General features: G+C 56.4%; 3 protein-coding genes across 3 annotated transcripts; 2 read left to right on the top strand and 1 right to left on the bottom strand.

Moving 5' to 3' along the window:
- Window positions 1-2,165: 2,165 nt before the first annotated feature.
- CH63R_09222 (Fungal specific transcription factor) lies at window positions 2,166-4,340 on the top strand (the record flags this gene model as incomplete). Its single annotated transcript, XM_018304196.1, has 5 exons — window positions 2,166-2,380; window positions 2,472-3,134; window positions 3,190-3,947; window positions 4,040-4,074; window positions 4,131-4,340. The coding sequence occupies 5 exons, from the start codon at window positions 2,166-2,168 to the stop codon at window positions 4,338-4,340; spliced, it is 1,881 nt and encodes a 626-aa protein (XP_018156219.1).
- Window positions 4,341-6,453: 2,113 nt separating this feature from the next.
- CH63R_09223 (SPX domain-containing protein) lies at window positions 6,454-8,051 on the bottom strand (the record flags this gene model as incomplete). The annotated part of the gene is made up of 4 exons (XM_018304197.1): window positions 6,454-7,386; window positions 7,450-7,643; window positions 7,707-7,907; window positions 8,000-8,051. 4 exons carry the CDS (start codon window positions 8,049-8,051, stop codon window positions 6,454-6,456), a joined length of 1,380 nt encoding a protein of 459 aa, XP_018156220.1.
- A 9,651-nt stretch (window positions 8,052-17,702) lies between these two features.
- Window positions 17,703-19,579, top strand: CH63R_09224 (Major facilitator superfamily transporter; the record flags this gene model as incomplete). Its single annotated transcript, XM_018304198.1, has 3 exons — window positions 17,703-18,230; window positions 18,405-19,145; window positions 19,262-19,579. The coding sequence occupies 3 exons, from the start codon at window positions 17,703-17,705 to the stop codon at window positions 19,577-19,579; spliced, it is 1,587 nt and encodes a 528-aa protein (XP_018156221.1).
- Window positions 19,580-20,209: the final 630 nt, after the last annotated feature.

The raw sequence follows: 20,209 nt of genomic DNA on the forward strand, positions 1-20,209 counted from the left end.
CACGAAGGCGCCCTGTGGGCGATTAGTGTAGCGGAACGCTGTGCAACGTCAACGTCGGTTTGGCGCGGCCAGGGGGCGCCGTTCGGAGGCATGTTGACCGTTTCTTACCCGCCATGTCAGCCCTACATACGAAGGCGCCCGTGAGCCATGAACCGCCCGCTGGCAGATGCAGGTCTTGGATATCCGCTATTGTGCCGCACGTCACAGGTCGGATTCGGGAACGCCACACACATGACAATGTTGATAGCGCTGTTTGATGTTTCGTTAGGATGAGAATGTGGTAACGTAGGTAGGGACGTAGGTAGGGACGTAGGTAGGTAGGATACTAGGTGCAAATGATACCTACCTACGTAATTACCTAGGCAGGTGGGTAGCAGCAGTGCCTCTGCAAGGGGCTTGTTGATTAATCATCGGTGGGTCGGGGGCCTAGAAGAGATGCGATGCGGCAGGCACAGGACGGCGGAAGGCACGACATATGCCGAAGAATGAATACGTACCCTGTTATCACTTGTCTGCGTCTGTCTGACAGTCTGACAGTCTTCGCGTCTGCCGTTTGCCGTCTGCCTTCTGGGATCTGCCGTCGCTGGTCGTACCCGACTTTTCGGATCGTCCATCTTTGTGTCCGTGCCAATCCCGGATGGACTGACAAGGACGTGACGGACTAACCCGACGAAGACAAGGCCCCCCTCGATGGTCGAGTCATCTCATCAACAACATGGGTGTATAGCTGACAGTGAAGCAGCCACAACAAAACGCCTGTCATCGACGACTATGAGCCTGGTATTGGTCACGCTTCATACAGTACTGGCACAAGTTAGCAAGCAATGTTTTGGCCAGCAAATGCAATGCAATGGAACGGACGGCACTTGTTCAAAACCCCCACCATTCGTTTCAATTAGGTGTGTTTGGCCCCCAACCCAACCAACGCTTCTCATGGCTCATACAACGAAAGGGTAAGAACACTAAGCAATAGGTACTTATCCGTTCGCATCTTGTGTGTGAGTGTTACACAGAGACCAACGGAGTTGCAGGGGTGGATGAGGGGAGGCAACAACATCCATGGGTCTTCAGACAACTCATATCCAATCTTCAGCGGAGACCAGGATTAAGACTGGATCAAGGAATGATCCGCCTGGAGAGTAGAGAAATGGCCTAGGAAGTCTGCGAGGACCCCCTCTTCGAGGCCCCTCCGTATCCTCAGCATCCTCCATTATGACTGGTGCGGACTGTCGTGACTGGGTGCAGCGTCCCCTCGGGGCCCTTCTTGGCCTCGAAAAAAAAAACCACAATAAAGAGGTCTGGGCCTGTGGAGCACGCGGCACTAGTAGGGAGCATCGTTGCAGTTGCGGACGGCTAGCACACTGCCAGGACAGGACTCCCTGAACAGCGAACACTAGTGCGTTCCCGGTCGGGTACCGTAGCTCCCAACTGAAGTCGTACGCACTTCGGAGGTAAATAGCTAAGGTAGGTAGTAGGTAGGGGTATCCATCCGTACCGTACCGTAGCTCCTACCTTACCTTACCTTATTAATCCTCAGCCCAGCCGGGCTCCTCTCCTCGTTCTCGCACTCCCTCTCTTTGCCATCACCAAGCCATCGAGACCGAGCCCTGTCTCGACAGACTACCCAAGGAGGTAGGTAGGTAGGTTGGCTGTTATTGCTGACCGTCCTTGCTTTGCTTGCCCCTTGCTGTTGTCGTCGATTCTCCTTCTGTCCCGTCCGTCCGTCCGTCTGTCTGTCTGTCTGTCTGTCTGTCTGTCTGTTCCGTCTCGTTTTGCTCTGTAAAAGCAGGCGAGTCAGGCCGCAGACCGGGGGCCGGGTGAGCCGCGACCCCGTTCGTTGCTCGTCGACACCATTTTGCCATATTTCCTGCCGGGAAAAAGATTCCCATTTTCTGTGTTGGAACCTGGCCTTTCTTCCCTTCTTTTCGCATCGTGGAATTCGGCCGAACTTCCCCTGCCGCCCGGTTCTTCTCGCGCAAGCCGCCCCGTTGGCGCCATCTACCGCCGCCTCTCCCATCTACCCCCTCCATATTATATTGTCTTTGGTGTGTTGACAAAGGACCATCACCACCACCACCACCACCACCATAACAACAACAACAACACAAAACACACAACACACAACACAAACCACAAACCACAAACCACGCATCACGCATCACAACATGTCGAGACAGATCCAGCGGCTCGACGTGACGCCGCCGTCCGAGGACTCGGACGCGGTCAACTCGGGCTCGCGTTACGCAGGCCGCTTGTCGACGTCGTCCAGCCATCTCTCTCCCGTCGATTCCCCGCCCCGCGCCCATCGCGCCTGCGAAAAATGCACCCGCACCAAGAAGAAGTGTGACAAAGGCCTGCCCGCTTGCTCGAGGTGCACCAGGTAAGTTGACCAAGCACTGCCTACCTACTCTAGAGGCTATCTACCTGCCTATCCGCCTGCCAGCCATCGTGAGCCTAACCGGGGATCCCAGACTCACCACCAACTGCTGCTACGACTTTGTCGTCAATCCGCCTTCGCTCACCATCGTCGACCAAGGCGCCGTCGCCACTGCCTACAAGCATCCCAGCGACGCGCGGCCCACCTTTGAGTGGCTCAACCAGGTCGACTTCACCGCTGGCCAGATCATGCAGCTCCTCGTCAGCCATGGCGTTGACTGGAAGGCCTCCGTCAACACCTATTTCAACACCGTCAATACCTGGCTCGTCGTCATCCACCCCGACGCCTGGCGCAGACGTTGCGCCGCCGCCGACCTCGACACCAACCCCAACGACTCGGATCTGGCTATGCTTATCTTGTGCATCCACCTGTTGACCATCTGGAATTGTGACGAGTTTTCGTCCACCGCCATGCTGGACCACCCGCTCTATCAGACTGCCAAGCGCATCTGGACTTTGAGGAAAGCCTTTTCCAAGGCCAAGATCGAGCACGTGCAGTGCGGCGTTCTGATATCTCTCTATGAGATGGGGCATGGCGACATCACCCGCTGTTATCAGACGTTTGGCGAGGCCGCCTCGCTCGGCAAGGTGCTGAATTTGAAACCCGGCAAGTACGTCAAGGAAGAAGAGGACATGCCCGCCGACCCCGAAGACGAGCAAAATCGAGCGCTTTGGTGGGTGCTCGTCATCATGGACAAGTGAGAACTACAGCCCAGCCCAATCCGTTACCCCGAGTCTTTACTTACTCTGCAGGATCTCCCACGAACAATCCTCGACACTGTGGAACCCGCTCCAGATGGACATGCCCTCCGACGACGACCTGCTCCCCACGGAGCACTATCTTTGGGACAGCGACAGAAACGGGTCTTTTAAGCTGGTCAAGCGGTACCCCGTCACCATCCCGGCCTCTGTCCGCGTCGGCGCTTTTCAGAGGTCTTGCCAGGCAGCCATTCTTCTCGGCTACGCCATCAATTGGGAGGCGGCCAACGCCGAGCTTGATGAACCCCCCAGCGTCTGGTCCTTTGTCCAGCTGGAGTCCGCCACTAGGGACCTCATCGAAGCATTGATTACCCGGTCAGAAACTTGGGGCGAGAACCTCAATACATATGCTCAGTGTGCAAGGTTCGTCAGCATCCCGGCTTGTCAGCGCCCCGTTCCTCAAGCGTTAACGTCTCCCAGTATCTTCTGTCTTCTCTTCTATTCCTTCCTCTATGCAGCCAATAGGCCCGACACTCCGGCCCAGGATCCCGAGACGGACGTGGAGATGAGGAAGGCCGTCGCCGGCATCAAGTTCACCATTGGCCTAGTGATAGATGGCTCAAATGGTATCTTCAACGCCTACTCCAGCCGTGACGACGTTTTGGAACACTGCGCGCCCGTCTGGCCATATGCGCAGTACCACACGATGCAGCTTCTCTTCCACTATGAAGCTCTGCTGGAAGACGCAGAGTCCATGATGGCAGAGGTCAGACACCGTGTTGATTGCACAACGAAGCGATGGGCTTGTTCTCGTATGAACCCTTATCATGACACTACTGCATAAACCCGGAGCCACTGACTCTTTGTTCCAGGTTGGCTGTTGGAAGAGTTCGATAGAGTCCAGGCGGCGAGGAGGAGCGGGGCCAGGATGTGCAAAAAGTGAGGCCGCATCGCGTTCGTATTCCCGGACTAACTTCAGGGGCTGACAGTACTAGGTGCACAATTGGAAGCAGGACTTGCGGGCACTGCCCAGTTCCCGAATGAGAAGACGACATATCAGGAGACGAGGATCACTCTTTGTCACGATGCAGAAAAGGATAACCCTCGACTCCAAATCGCAGCAGGACAGACCCCTTGACCCTGGCGTCTATGACCCAGTCCGACTTGGACTTTCTGCGTATCAGGACGGCGACGTGCGCTTGTAGAAGAGACGGACCGAAGAACAAACCCAGCGTGCTGGATTGTAACGCTGAGAGAACGTCCGCTCAGCCATTGCCAAAACTGCAATATGTGTTGACAAGCACAAGCAACGTCGCATGATAGCACCTTGTCGTCTGTTATGCGATCAGGCTAGGCCTGCCGGACAAGGCTTGCTACAAACCCTATCGACACTCCGGCTGCCGCGAGACTTTAACGAGTCTCAAAAGTCTCAAGATCACCCCTTACACCATAACACTGGCGAAAACGGCTGCAGAGCGTGAAAGTAAAGCGGGGGGGGGGGGGGGGGGGGGGCAATTCATCTGTGCGCTAAGGAACGACTGACAAGTTTCGCGAGGCTGTAGACGCAATGCACGGAACGGGATGTCCAGCAGACCAACCTCGTCGGCGTCTCAGTGTCTGGTCGGTTGCGGGCGACGAAGATAGGCAGCTTCGTCTTCGGGCCATTCATTTGTCTACATGGGTTCTGTTGGTCAAACGGACTCGACGAGGTCCGGCGGCGAACATGAATTAGGTCAATGCAGTACCCTGTCGGCCGTCTCGTTCATAATCCTGCTGTCTTGCGGAATGTACAAAGCCATGGATTGGGAAGTGTACGTTCAGCACTGTGACCATGCAGTCAGTCGCTCGTGACTGGGCTTTGGCTTTGGCTGCATGCAGGACTGCGCGTCGCAATCAATCTCACGATCGCAGTCGAGGGTTGGACTTGAGAGGTTCCGAGCTTCAACCGCTGGCCCTCGGGCAGTGCTTTGCATGGGTTTATCTCGAGCGTCATATGCGCTCGGACAAGGGACAATGGAACCAGACGCCCCCTGTGTCAAACGGCTTAGAACCATATCCATCTGATGAAACAAGGTCGGTTGCCCGTCCCTCCTCCTTTTGTGAGACGAAAAGAAAGAAGGAGAAAGAAAAAGGACAAACCCCGCATTTCATTGCTTGCGCACGCACTCCCTCTATGCAATTGAGACGACTCTGCTCGTGGTTTGAGTTCGGCGATGACTTGACATTGGCTGGGCTGGGCCCGTCCGAGATTCCGAAAAGCTGGCCAGCGACTCCCATCCAGATCGAGTCTCAAAAGGGTGCGTGTCGTCGTTCCTGTACGGCGGCGTCAGCGTCAGCGGAGTGTAACCTGTGGGGGCACTCTTCCTCGCTTGTTTTGAGGTAGCACAGGTAGCTGGTCTCGGGGGGGGGGGGACTGAATGAGCGAAATCTCGTTCGCGGTAGTCGGCTGCCTCCCGCTCGTGCGTGCCTGTGATGGTGGTAGCCGGAAACGTCCTTGGATACAGATGGACGGTTGATAATGGCAACGCTTGAGACAGGATGGGGGGGGGGTTTATAGCCCATTGTGTCACCGCTGTGAGACATGAACATTGCGGTGGGAAAGTGTTGTAGGGAAGGGGGGTCCAGCTCATTGAAATGGTATTCAAAATCATGTGAAAACCCATCCTGGGGGGGGTTTAGCAACATCAGAAAACGGGGCCAAGACATTTCTCGTCGAGATCAGAGCGGAGCGGAGCGGAGCAGAGCAGAGCAGAGCAGCAGCAAACAAAGGGTTGGGAAGGGAAGAGGAGAGAGAGCAAGGTTGTCTTTGTAAGATTATTATTTTTTTTAAACCTAAAAATATTTAATCTTCGTGACTACCTAGGTAGGTAGAGAGAACTCTGCCCGATTCTCTTCCGAGAAAACAGCAGCGGGTTTTGGGTAGTGATGTGTGTGTGTGTGTGTGTGTGGTATGGTGGTATCTGGAAAGACAAGCAGTGATGCAGTCGGTATCTGGTTTAGTTGTGAAGAGAGACAAGTGAGACAAAAAGGAAAAAAAGGAAAACCATCAAACGCCCGCCCCCTTGGGAATTTTCACCTAAAGGTTGTCAAAATTCCTCACTTGGCTCCAAAAAGTCCCACAAAATGCAAGACAAAAGACCCCCCCATGCTATTCCATCTCATCCCACTCTTACCGGGTTCGACACACCAAGCCGCGGATGCACTCAACTCAATGGACAAAGGAAAGTTCGACATGGGAAGTAGTATGCGACCCAGCCAAAGGAGAGGGGGGGAAAGACCACCCCCAAAAAGCAGGGGCGCGGGCCGCTCGCTCGCTCGCTATGCCGCATTCCCCACCACCAGGATTAGCAGCATGCCGTTGAGGACGCAGGCCGTGAAAAAGCTGCTGTAGACAGCCACGCGTTGCCAGACGCCAAGGTCGTCGCGCCGGTACAGCGACATACCCAGGGCGAGGCAGGCAGTAAACAAGCTGGCGACGACGCCGACCGTGACGCCGGCGTCGACTTCGGCGCGGAGCTTGTGGCGGCCAGTCGAGATGAGAATGCCCGCCACCAGGAGCAGCAGGAAGGATACGCCGAAGCAACCGATGGTGCCCCAAAAGAGAACGTGCTCGCGGTACCGCCTTACTTGTTGCTCGTTGAGGCTCGGCAGCGTGGCGAAGTGCGTGGCATATCCCGTCGTGGGCATGCCATCGGAGCTGGCGTATTCGTCGTCCGTGTCGGTCCCGAGAGGCGAGATGCCGCCGTAGCTCTCGAGGAACGGGGCGTTGCCCAACAACCGCTGACCCTCGGGGTCTTGCCGCCGCGAAAACCACCTCCGGGCGTGGCGAAAGGGCGCCGCAAGAATCGCTCGCATCGAGTCCAGGCCGGGGAAGCTCATGTCGTCGTCGGGATTGATGTAGATGGCGTACTCGTCCTCCTGTCCGCCCGCTTCGCTTCCATCGTCGTACTCATTCCAATAGTGTTGCTGCTGCTGCCGCTGCTGTTGCTGAACGGGCTGGCGAGGCTGCCGCTGGGCGGGGGGCAGCGGCGTGAAGAAGTCTTCTGCGGTAGAGCCTCGGCGGGAGGGCAGCAGTTCGTCTGAAGAAGGGGAACTGGGCTCGCTCAATTGAGGGGTGGAACTGCGTAGAGTGTTGAGTAGCTCCTCGTAGCGAGTCTGGAGGTTGTTCAGGTCTCGTCGGGTGAAGCTCTTGGGATTGGCAAGAACATTTTCGCGGAAACGGGCACCGAGCGTGGGGGATCCTGTCCATTTCTTAACAAGGTGTCAGCACATGCACACAAGATCCGCAGCGATATGTCGAGAGACGCGGCTTACCTTGTATTTCTTGGTGATCTTCCGGAAAGCTGTGATCTGGGCATTGATGAAGCGGGCAAGGGCAAGAGTCTCCTCGCCACAGCGAAGCAAATCCCTCTCGTACTTGGCGAATCGACGGTGCCGCTTGATCGAGATTCGGTCGCCTTCCTCGGCGCATTTGACAATCAGTTTCTGAAGCTGGTCGGATACGTATTCTGGATACGACGGTTAGTCAATTGAAGCTCAGGCTGGACTGGTATGTCAAGTGGTGCACTTACGCAGCCGGCGCGAGATCTCGTCGGCCTTGCTAGACACGAAAAGGTCGACGCGGTCGTGCTGTTGACAGAGTTCGTGGTAGAGGTTATCCTCGAATCGCTTGAGGGCGGCATCCTGATGGCCGGGGATGGCGATTGCGGTGGCCTGGTCGCGGCTTGTGTGAACTTTGATCTCATGCTTGAGAGAGTTGTAATCGACGTTATCTGTTGGAGAAGTGCAGTGCACCGGGTCAGCTGTGGAGGTTCTTCACGTGCAAAAGGAGGGGGGGGGGGTCTGGATTGACGGGACAACTGACGTAGACTCCATTGCGGAACAGATTCCTGCTCGAGCTGGTCGCCGTATTTCATAGCCTTGAGATCTTCCGCGAAGGGATCTTCACCAGTTGCGTAAGGGGGGTTAAGACGGGTGCGGTGCGCTCGGGTAGTAGTGGTGATGGTGGTGATGATGGTGGTGGTGGTGGTGGTGGTGGAAGTAGTGTGGTGATGGCGCGGATCCCGTATTTAGTCGCTTTTCTGCTCGGGACTGGGCCTTGGCCTTGGACTTGGACTGGGCGCGGCCGAGATAAGAGGCAGGGGGTGAACCAAAAGTTTGGGATGACGCAATGACAGTCACTCGGTCGGTCAATTCGTGTTGATGCGCGGATGTGCAGTGCAGGGCGGTTCTTGGAGATGGAAAGAACGGGTAGATAAATACGTTTTGCAACTTGTCGGAGATGTGTGCAGAGGCGAGGAGAGGAGGAATTGGTGAATCCTGGGACTATCCGTATCTTGGAGGGAAAGGCAAAAGAAAGATGCGAGACGACGATTGCACTGGGCTGGGAAATTGCGGGAAGAATTGGGTTGCAATAAGTTGTCTGGACAAAGACGTGCCAAAGTCTAAATACTGTACATGGAGATTGGGAGGACAGTGGCCAGAACCGGGGCGCTTGTCGCTGTGGAAAAGGGACCGGGATATGATGAGATGGATATGGGAGGGGAGGGGAGAGAAGGGGAGGGGACGGGGGGACGGGGGACGGGGAGGAGGTGCGGTTACTGGTTGGTGTATTCGTATGAAAGCCTGTACCTAGCATCATTGTGGATGGGAATGGGGAGGGGGGCGAGGCAGTGAAGGGTCTGGTTGCATGGATCCATCAGGCTGCGTTCTGGTTCGAGGACCGGGATGGCTTGCGATAGGTGCGATACGGGGACAATGTGTGAGGCAGTTGTTGAAGTGCTAGTGCGCGTGTGGATAGGGTCGAGACTTTGTTGTTACCAAAGACCGAGTGAGTGAGAGGTTAGGAATAGGAACAGGAACAGGAACGGGGAACGGGAACAGGACCGGCGCAAAAAAACAGGAACGGGAAAGGCGTTTTTCGGCGCATTGGGGCGGGATGGCAAGCTTTTCGCTCCGAGTCACCCAATCAACCAATCACTCAATCGCCCAATCGCCCAATCTTGAGAGGCCCTCGCCGCCACTCTCGCACCCGACAGGACGAGCTGCTGCATGCGCAAGTTAGCAATTGGGGGTGGATGGGTGGGTTCCTAGCCGTACTCTACACGGGGCAAGGCCTGGTATGTCATGTCTTGTGGCATTCTGCAGTTGGATCCAAGTCTGGCTGTCGCCCGGATTCCGGGTAGAATGCAAACGTTATCATGGGAACCGTCAGCACAGCATGTCGGTAGATGTACGGTGTGCAGAGTATAGAGTACGGATGCCGTGTCTGTATATACATAGCCTACCTACACTAGGGACGATTAGACGACCCTCAAAATAGAAGGGGGAAAGAGGAACGGAGGCATTAGGGTGCCTTGGAAGCTGGACTGCGCTGCGTCTTGGCTCGCAGAATCCGTGCAGCAACACAACACCCCTCTCGTCTCGGTGCCGCAAAAGGGACACTTGATCATTTTCTTGGCATGCCGCAGCACCGCAACAGTCGCACATTGTGCGTCAAGCCCACGACGGCCGAGGTAGCGCTTGTGGACATGGTGGTGGTGGTGCTGCTGCTGCTGCTGCTGTTGATGATGATGATTATGGCGATGACGATGGTGGAGGTGATGATCCCTTGCTCGCAGGTATCCGCTCGCAGGGCGTTAGGCACATTGGCACCTTCATCCAGTAGCGCGAGCAAGTGGGCATCGTGGCGGGGATTTGGATTGGATTGGATTCGGGACAATAAGCACAGCACAGCACTACGGAAACATGCCCTACGACTCGACGGCAGCCCCTCCCTCCCTCCCCCCATATGACGCCAATTGCGTGTGAATTGGCAAAGATTCACAAAGATCATGTATGAGAGGGAGAGACGGTGTGGGCGTTGGGCAACCCTTGATGTTGCAGTTGCAGTTGCAGTTGCAGTTGCATTTGCAACAACTTGTCATGTGCAACCTGGAGGAATTATCGGAGTTGAAAGCGAGAGTGACAGCGGAAACGAGAGCAGGAATACATACACACACTCTGAGGAAGTGGCTGAGAGGAGAAGAGAGTGTGAGTTACAGGCACAGAGTACAGGGCACAGGGCACAGGGTGCTCATGCCGCAATCGATGCTGCTGTTTCGCTGCCCTTTCTGTACAGGTACAGCTAGACAGGCATTCTAGGTCCACTCTCTCTAATGGCCCACTCCGGCTTTGCCCCCCTCCCGTCGTCGAATCACAAGCGGACAACTGAAGCTGCCAGGGAAGGTTGCCCCTGGTCTCCCCGTCCATTTGTTAATGTCCTGCCGCCGCAGTACGGGATCGCCCACTTGATTGTTGGGCAATTCTTTCTCTTCTCGGCCAATCCTTCCTTCTACGGTCTTCCCTCCAACTCCATGGACCGTAAGGGGGCTTTTTTTTGGCCGGACTATGGATACTCCTGCAACAACAACACCAACACACATACGATGCACACACACACGCCAACAATACAGCAGGACACCCAAGTCCAAATGCTTCTCCATCGCCATCCCAACACCACGCACGCTAGCGTCTGCTTCGATGCTTGTGGCCTCAACTTTGGAGACAAAAACGAGTCCACCAAGCCAACCAGGCCCTTTCTCTGACTGGACGAACGGATGGACGGCTGGCGGAAACACTAAGCGAAGAAATGGGGGAAATCTCTGATGGCTCGCATCATTTCTGCTTTAGCTTCGCGCGGGGCTCGCGACATTCGGCCACCGAATGCCTATTTTCGCGTCGTTGTGAACTTGTACGGTTCTCATCGGAGACTGATTGAACAGGAAGAAAAGGAGCGAGAGAGAGAGAGAGAGAGAGAGAGACTGGTGTCTTCGCCTCCCCCCCGGCTCAACGCACCGCAGTCCCTTGTCCCGGACTCGGCTTGTTGCCGGATGCTGTTCCTTCGACCTCTCGGCATGCAATGCATTACACGACGCGGGTAGCCACCGTCCGCAACTCGCCATCTGTCTCACCTGGCCTGCCCACGACGATTCGGCACTCGGTGCTCTGCACATTCGCCGTTGTAACCAACTGCGACATCACCCATGGCTCTTTACCTATGGCATCCATGACGAACGCAATATTGCGACAACTAACTGAGTTTGTGCTTTAAAAAGCACAAACTTAAAGCACAAACTCATATGATTGGTCTCTCACCCTTCTATCATCCACGCTGCAAAGCCCGACATCGATGCTTGGCACCGATAACATGCCAGTCTGCAGTAGCCTGGGCGCCCCCCTCCCCCCCTCCCCCTCTCCTCCCCTCCTTTTCGATATATTAGAACTGTGTAGACGAACCTAACTCGGTTGATGAGCACATGATCACTTTCTGCATTTGACAACTGGCCGTTCCCGCTATCACGACAAGATAAGCTTCGTGTCACCTCCCGCATCTTTCCGTCTCTACGACCGGTCTCGGCTGGGCGTCCGGGTCAAACCATGCTGCCAGCTCTTCAACGGAGCGAGATGCGCGCACGTCCGCTGCTTTTCCCCCCATTGGCCTCGCCTTGCTGTCGTCGGGTCTGTGGGTATCTATCTCCATCCGTGGTTCCCTCCCCCCTCCCTTCGCCCCTTGCCCCCCCTCCACGCCCAGCCCACGACGCCCTCGCTCACGGCCAACCTCCAGAAACCACAGGGTCCATCAGTCATCCTGGAAGTGGTGGAGCCTCCCGCATCCCTCGGGCTACGGACGCAGCCTAACCGTGACCGCAAACCAAGATTTGGCTCGCGCGACACACCAACCCAACAACGCAACCTCTTTTACTCCCAGCTGCAAATGCGATACTACAATGTGCTGCGTCTGTCCCAATTTCGGGTCGTCGAGCGACTCCATGCCACGCACTCGCCGCCGGATAGCCGGGCCTCTAAAACCCACAGGAGACTCATGTGCTCAGTCGCACAGCTACCCAATTATAACGCGAGCACAGCTTGTGAGCTCGGTTTGAAAAACCACGAGATCGTCGAGGGCGAATACTGAGTGCTGAGTAAGAATCCACTAATATTCCAACGACAGTAGCTGGGCCAACTTGACTGCTGACAAGACCTCAGTAATCCCATCTGCTTGTCAGTTCTCAGCAAAGAAGTAAATGCCTGGGTAGAGTTCACACACAACTCTCCTTCTCCCCACCAGGAAATGCGCTGCAACGGGGCGGCCATCAGCCAAATACACAACCGCTTTGACCAGGGCCCTGCTGCCCGGCTGCTAGCCCCCGGCGTTCCGGCTGCAAACCTCCACTCAACTCCTGGGATGGATCGACAAATGCCTGCTCTCGTGTATCCCACGTGCTCGACTTGCAAGATCTATTGGTCTCATCGACCTGTGATCCCTAGCTGTTCCAGCGCTGTTGTGCCGCCGACCTGCATCAACGGTCATGGCCCAAGGCTGTTTTGACTTCCCGCCCTCTGCGACGGTTTCGTGCCGATAGGCCGCTTTGTTTCCTTGCCGACAAGACAAGCAAATGCCAAGTTGATCTTGGACGTACGAGAAGCAAGACGACGGCAGAGACAAGTGATGCATCTCTGATCTCAGAGTTTTGTACCTCGGCCCATACTCTTTTCCGAACAAAAAGCAGGTTCCTTCTGTCAAAGAGAACCTCGGCGAAGGATCCGGACGCGGATTGGAGCGGCAAACCGGCCGCCCGTACGTCGCCGCCTTGCCCCTCCCTCTCGAGAGTCGATCGCCTGCAGAGTTGTGGTTTTCGAGCATCTCTGGCAACCCGCCTCATCATAGGTTGTAAAATTCTGACAGCCTAACGCTCCGAACCCGTGCTCGTATAGGCTACAGTTGGAAGTCTCACAACGGAGTACGTCTAGCCCCGATACTCAGAGGCCCAAGGAACTCCACCATCACGCAGACTTTGAGAGGACACAAGATGCAGTACAAATATCACATGCAGGCCTGGAGCCGCATTTGCGCATAGTCCCAACCAACCCTGCAACGAGGAATATCGCAACCTTCACTACAGTCACACCTTCGGTGGGTACTCTGTACAGGCTACAGAGTGCGCAAGGGAGTCGAGCATCGCCCCCAGGTTCCCACTTCTGTGGCACCTAACGGACGAGCACACGCGACTCCATTCCGGATCCGTCACCGAGAGCCCCCCGGTGGAAGGTGTGCCAAAGGAAGCAACGGACATTCCACACCAATGAAATGGAGCTTGAGGTGCAGCGGCCGCCCTTTACGGGATCTGGTCGCGTGCCCAGACGAGCGTTGTTGGTTCGAGAAGCAAATGTGTCAAGCCTGTCTCCGCGGAAGGGTCACAGGAGGGAAAGTATTTCTAATTCCGGTCTCAACCTACAAACCCATGAGCTATCTGAAGCGGGTCGGTGGGTGGATGTCCGATGGTGGACATTAACACCTTCCGATAACGACCCGCCGAGCCGCATCGATCAGGGACTTTTTGCAAGCGCTTGCTGCTTGAAATGCGTACTTGATTGCCCAACCGATTCCCACGGGATCGATTTCAACTGAAGCCAGGGTCGGGGTTCGGGGTCGACTCTTGGGCACAGAGTCATATGGGCATGGGGATCTCAGCTAGCATGACTAGATGGGTACAGAGTATGGCAGCATTTCATGGGTGAGTCGGTTCTTCGAACCTCAGGCGAGCGGACGGTGGATTCACGGTCCATAACAACGTCCATCACCCCGAGTCCCGCCCCGGAGGCGACTGGCGTCCAACGTTGCACCCCCTTCATGTCTCACTATCGACAGAGGCATTTCTGGCTTTTCGGCACCGCGTTTGACACTTGTCTACGCTGCCCTGGTCGCGACGATCTCTGAATGCATGGCAAGCACCAATCAACATCCACGACGCTCGCACTCTCGGATCGAGGGCATCGGTTTAAACCGCTCGATATGCGGCAGACACGATCTAGACCTTCCAAACATGGCTAGGATGACAGCCGCCTGTCGTACCACGCACACGTACACCGCGCTGCAGAACATTGCCCTAACCGGAAGGACCCTTTTGTAAGGGCATTCAAGGCGCTCAGAAGCATGGTGGGGGGGAGAGGTATTGGTTGCGAATCTCCTGCCCTTTCAGGACTGAGACGCGGGGCGAATCGGGTTGGCCTACTTCTTCTCACTCTCGTTCTCGTTGTTGGTGCCCAGAATTGAAGAAAGAGGAAAGGCGGACAGAGGACGAAAAGAGGTTGAAACCGCGCCTCGAGCTCGCTTGCTTAGCGAGAGCCGAGTTTAGTCAATCCACCAGCTGGAGCATGGAGTGGGAGGGAGGGAGGCGTACGAGAAAATCTTTCGCCCCCCCGCGCGCGCGCGCCTTCGCAGCCAATCACAGCGAAAGAGTGACAATTCAGAGACTCGACTCTCCGTTTCGTCGTTGAGAGGCGCCGCCCACCATTCGTTTTCCGCGGCCGCTGTGCCTGGCTTTCTTCAACGGATTGTTCATTGTGTGGAGGCCGTCGACGTCGACTGGCCCCGGCGATATGGGTCCCCTCCTCCTCCCGGTCTCGTCGCCAAGACCCGGTGCCAAGACCCGGCATCCGAAAGATGCCAGGTGCCGTCGGCCGGACGGAAGTGGAGTCTGAGTATCGGAGTTCTCGGGCCGGTGGCTCGTGGGGGAAAGGTGGGGGTTCGTCTCGCGGTGTGTGTGTGTTGTGCATGTATGTGCCGGCCAGGTTCTCACTTTGGGCGAGATGTCTTTCGCTTGGAAGCAAACCGCATCGGGTTCCGAGCCGAGGTGGCGTTCGCAGGTTTCGTTGGGCCTTTTCTTTCGGCACTGCTAATGTTGCGGGGAGGGCAACGGGAGGTGGATGGTGGTCTCGCGATGACGACCACGGCAATGCGTGATTGACGTGAGCTTTGTTAGTGGAAAGGGCTGTTGCAGATTGAAACGCCGAGACGACGTACTTCATTTCTGGCGACGATTCCAGTCCTATTCGCAGCACCGTTTGCTATTTTTGGTGTAGGTATAGATGGATAGACAAGGCCAATTACAGCTGGAAATTACCAACGGATTTTGTATACATTCTGGGTTCGTTTCACGGTACTGGGCTTTCTGCCGACACTGAGATGCTGCTCAAATGACGAGGGTCAATGTTCGCCTCGTTCCGGTCTTTGTGTGTGTCTTGGTAAGGGGGGGGCACGACGTGTGAGGACGAGGGGAAGAGACTACGAACGGACAGTGAGAGCACTCCAAAATAATGCTGCATGCAGACAATCGGATGTCCCAGCGATGTGGTGAATTGTGTCTTTGGCGCCCGTCGGGTGTCTGGATTTGTTTCCTTGGGTCCATGTATGAGTTGGTGAAAGCTAATGTTGAATAGTTTGGATCTAGAATAGACTCTCTTTTGACTCTCTCTCGACTCGGTTGCGAGAACGATCGTTTCTGTGTAGAGCGTAGAGTCAGTCCCACGAAGCCAGGAGCGTTTCGCGGTCTGTTGTGGGTAAGTTGGCGCATATCAGTCGGCTCTGCGGCAAGGACCAAACTTGGTTTTTTTTCCCCCGTCGAGTATTTAAACGATGCGTAAATGTTGTGACAGGCGCGGCGTTTTGTAAAGGAGCGGTGGACGACATGCCCTCACAGGCAGCATACATCCCCTACCTAACGGCATGCTTGTAGGAACCTGCAAAGAACCCAGTTGCGGCATCTGCGAATTAAGATTGCCCGTCCGGGATCGAGGGTTCTGCAGCAGCCTTTGCCGGAGTTTTGAAACATGCGCTCTCGATACCGTCTGTACCATCCGTCATCTTGACAACAGCAAGCAGCTCCGGGCCAAGTTTACATACAGTCCTCTTTCGGTTCAACCACTTCCTGATGGAGTAGAGGCGCCAGACTGGTTTATGTTATCCATCGGAAACGATGTTGTTTGTCCCCATCACATTACGGCCTTCATCGTACGCCCTTTTCCTTTCCACGGTCGATTACCAGGTTTTGAGGAGACAAGAACTGCCTCGCTCATTTGGTCCCCCCCTTATGAGACTCAAGGGCTGGGAAACGATGCTAGATCATGCAGCACAAGCCCCACGAAGGTACTCCAGTGTGGGAGGCTGCTTCGGAGGCTGTGGTGCAGATTGAAAAGGTCAACAGAAGACAGGTATGAATAGGCGACTCAATTCAATTCTGACCCCCTCTCTCATGCGGAAGAGGCCTTTTATATAAACAGGCCAGCACCAACAGAGTCTCTAGAGGTCCCATGTCTTTTTTTGGACATGTGACAGGCTGCAACTCCGGAATCCATGTTCGGGAGTGTAGTTCGCCCGAGTCTAGGCTCGGCACCATGTGAGGTGGGATGCGTCGAGACTTTTGCCTGTTTGATGAACGGACCCCACGCGGTTGTCGCTCTGCTCCACATGTGAACAACGTGCCATGGTCTTTGGCAACTTGGAAAACCCATACTGATGGAGTCGAGTCTGGCTGGTGTTTGTCCCTGGGAGCTCAAGCTTCCTGGTCGAAAATTGCACAAGGAGATTGCTGTACTGACCTCAACGCTCATCGTACGCTTGCGCTCCGACAACGTCTATTGCAATGGTGAGTTCAACGAGAAAATGGATGCGGAAGAAAAGCTCCCAAAGGTTTTTGGTCATGTCCGTGGTATGATTTAGAGAGCTTCCCTGGGGCACACGCATAATCATCCTGTGGGACGGGGGAGCGCACAGCCAGCCCGCCGCGACGGATCGTTGGGAGACACCTATCAACCCACCCACTTGGCTGTTTCATTATGCCTACCTTCGTAATACGAAGAAGCGACAAGCGTTTTTTCCCTCTTTCGCTTGGCATCTGCAATAGCCCGAAAAACGCACATTAGGGAGGGCCTGCCAAGCAGAATACATCCCGGGACGGGAAAGGGCTCGAATCCCTTCGTTACCTAGGTGGCAGAGCGAGCGATATAAACAGACGAAAGGCTTGGCTCCAACACTAGATCAGGTCCGACAGTATCGCGGCATCCACAATCGATATGGAATCTTGACCGACCACGTTGCTGGGTGGAGAGGAGCCATGACGCAGAAGGGGGGGGGGGGATAGAACATTTTGAACGGGAATAATAGCGATCCTCGCTTCGACGAACCGCCCAAGGAACTATTGAAAAGTTTATTCAACCGCAGTCCCTATAAGAACCCTCAAACAGGTCGAAAAACGGAGTCTCGATGGAGCGTCCGCCAAGGGATCCGACGCTCCAGAGACTAAGCCGCCAAGCCAAGGGGGGAGTTCTATATGGATACCGACAGCGTCCGCCAAGACCGCCTGGCCATGGTCAGGACGGAATCTGATAGGCAGGCGGCGGCGCCTGGACGGGGGGGTTTTCTCGTCTTCCCGTCTTTTTTTTGAGACATTTTATTTTATCAGATCATCTAGGCCTGTACGGATCAGATAAGATGCGAAGCTAGCGGAGAAGAGGAGGAGTTTGAAGGAGACGGGTGATGGGCTGTGGTCGCCGCGAGCGGGCGCGGCTTTCTGTCCGTGAAGGACTTGCTTTTTGAGGGTATGGGAAGTGATATAAAACTCTCTTTGCAGATGCTTCGGTGGGAAGGGGAGGGAGGAAGGGGGGGGTGAAATAACCAGTCTCTTATCCATCCGCCCTCAGGAGGTTTGTTTTCCCAGCCCAGCCGATCATCATCGATCTCGCCCAAGATGCGCGACCCATCCAAACCCCCCGTCCCCGTTACCGTCGTCTCGGACCCGGAAAAGTCGCCCGTCGAGCACTCCGTCTCGGACCTCTCTCCGGCCGACCTGCCGTCGCCGCCGCCGCCACTACGGACCTCCGACGACGCCGAGGACGAGACGCTGCAGCGGATCCCGTGGTCGTACAAGTGGATCGCGCTGCTCTGCGTCGTCTCGCTGCCCATCGGGCACACGTGGACGGGCTCGGCGCTGGGCCCGCTCAAGAACACGCTGCGCGAGCAGCTGGGCGTCAGCAACGCGCAGTTCGGCGTCATCAGCAGCGCCGACGCCTTCGTCAACACCGTCTTCCCCATCGTCGGCGGGCTCGCGCTCGACTGGTGGGGGCCGAACCCCGTGACGCTGTGCTGCACGGCCGCCATCCTCGTCGGCTCCGTCGTCGCGGCGGCGGGGGTGCAGGTCGGGCTGTGGAGGGTGCTGGTGGGCGGCCACGTGCTGATGGGGTTCGGTATCGCGGTGCTCGATTCCGCAACGCAAAAGGTGAGTCGTGCCCATGTGGCCGAGGAGGGGGGGGGGGGGGGGGGGGGCATCTCCGGACGGGCGGGCCCGGGCCCGGGTCTCGGTCCCGGTCCCGGTCCGGTCCGGTCTTGCTTCCCGTCATGTCCGTCCATCTTCATGGAACGAAGCACTTCCAACTGACACACGCACCAATAGTTCTTCTACCACTGGTTCGGCGCGTCCGGCCTCGCCTTCGCCTTCGGCCTCGAGAGCGCCATCGCCAACACGGTCAGCCTCGTGTCGGGCATGGTGGCGATCCCGATCCGCGACGGCACGGGGTGGTACGGCTGGACGTTCTGGATCCCCGTCTTCTTCTGCGGCTTCTCGCTGGCGGTCAACGCCGCGTACGTCGTGTTCGAGCGGGTCGCGGTGCCGGCGCGGTTCCGGCTGACCTCGGGCCGGGCCCGAGCCATCGCCGAGTCGCGGGGCATCTCGGAGCGGCGGCGGTTCTCGTGGGACGCGCTGCTCGCGCTGCCGTGGGCGTACCTCATGCTGCCGGCGACGCAGCTGCTGCAGAGCGGCGCGGCGGGTGGGTTCAGCACGAGCTCGGCCGACATGATCCGCATGAAGGGGTTCGCCGAGGACGTGGCCGGGTACATGGCGACGGCGCAGAAGATCCTGCCCATCGTGCTGAGCCCCGCCGTCGGGCTGGCCATCGACAAGTACGGCCACCGGTTCCACTACGTCGCGGCGGCGCCGGTGCTCTGGGTCGTCGCGTGCTCGATGCTGGGCTTCACCGACGCGCACCCGCTCGCGGCCCTCGTCTTCTCCAGCCTAGCGGGCGTCATCAACTCGATGCCGCTGCAGATCTGCATCCCGCTGCTGGTGGCGGACCAGGCCAAGATCGGGACGGCGTTCGGCGTGTGGCGCGCCTTCAATAACTCGGGCTCGACCATTGTAAGTTGAAAGAAAAGAAACCCCCCCCCCGCAAAAACCCTTACTCTCTACTGCTTCGATGGCGTTTTACCTTTCACCAAGCCACTAACTAACACCCTCTTCCTCCTCCCCCGTAGATGGACGTCGTCTTCGGCGTGCTCCAGGATGACACCGAGGGCCAGGGGTACTCCCGGGTGCTGATCGTCGCCATCGCGATCAAGGCGTGGGCGTTCGTCCTGGGCCTGTCGTACATCTTTGTCGACTACCGCTTCCTCGGCAAGGGGATGACCATGACGAGGAGCCAGAGGCAGGCCAGGGAGGCGCAGATCGTGGACCGTCAGGCGGACCCGCTGACGCGGAGGACGTCCAAGACGTGGTTCACGGCGCTGACGTTCGGCCTGCTGGTGGCCATCGTTGCCAGCGCATGGGCTGTGTTTGTGAGATATCTGATCTGAGGCCGTGTTGCTTCGTTGATTGTGTGCTTTTGTGTGTGTGGAGGCAGCGTGCATGAAGTCAGTCGGTGGCTGTCACGAATTAAAGGGGACAATAACAGAGCAATCTAGTAATCAATAATATCACCTTGATTGTGGCACACTTGTTGTGAATCCATCAGCCAACGGGAGCTTTCTGCGCGCTTCGAATCGGGAGGTGGATTGACTGATGACTACCTCTCCATTAGCCCGATCCATCTCTCTTTCGTTTTGACTCGCGTAACCACTCAGTGGACCGCGGCATCCGGCTTTGGTTCTCGATAAATAATCAGGATTACTTGGGAATACTCTTATGATCTGCTGTTCATGATCGGCATTGGGTTGGGGTTTGGGTTTGGGGTAACATCGCACCAATGAGACTGACAAGCCGGGGCGTCCCGGATTGGGCGTCGGGGGCTGCAGGTCATCCGTTTTATCTACACAGATATAACCCTCCTTTAATCAGGATCGCTCCGTGTGATACTAGGCCGAACCTGTCCGTTCTTCTCTTGGTGTGGGTGGTTCAAGCATGGCGCATTGTTGGTGATGTTTGCTGACGATTACAACTGCTTCGAAATACGACAAAGCATAAAGCCATGCGGGTTCCAATACCAT

The sequence above is a fragment of the Colletotrichum higginsianum genome, chromosome 6 (genome assembly GCF_001672515.1).
Source record: "Colletotrichum higginsianum IMI 349063 chromosome 6, whole genome shotgun sequence".
NCBI lineage: Eukaryota > Fungi > Ascomycota > Sordariomycetes > Glomerellales > Glomerellaceae > Colletotrichum > Colletotrichum higginsianum.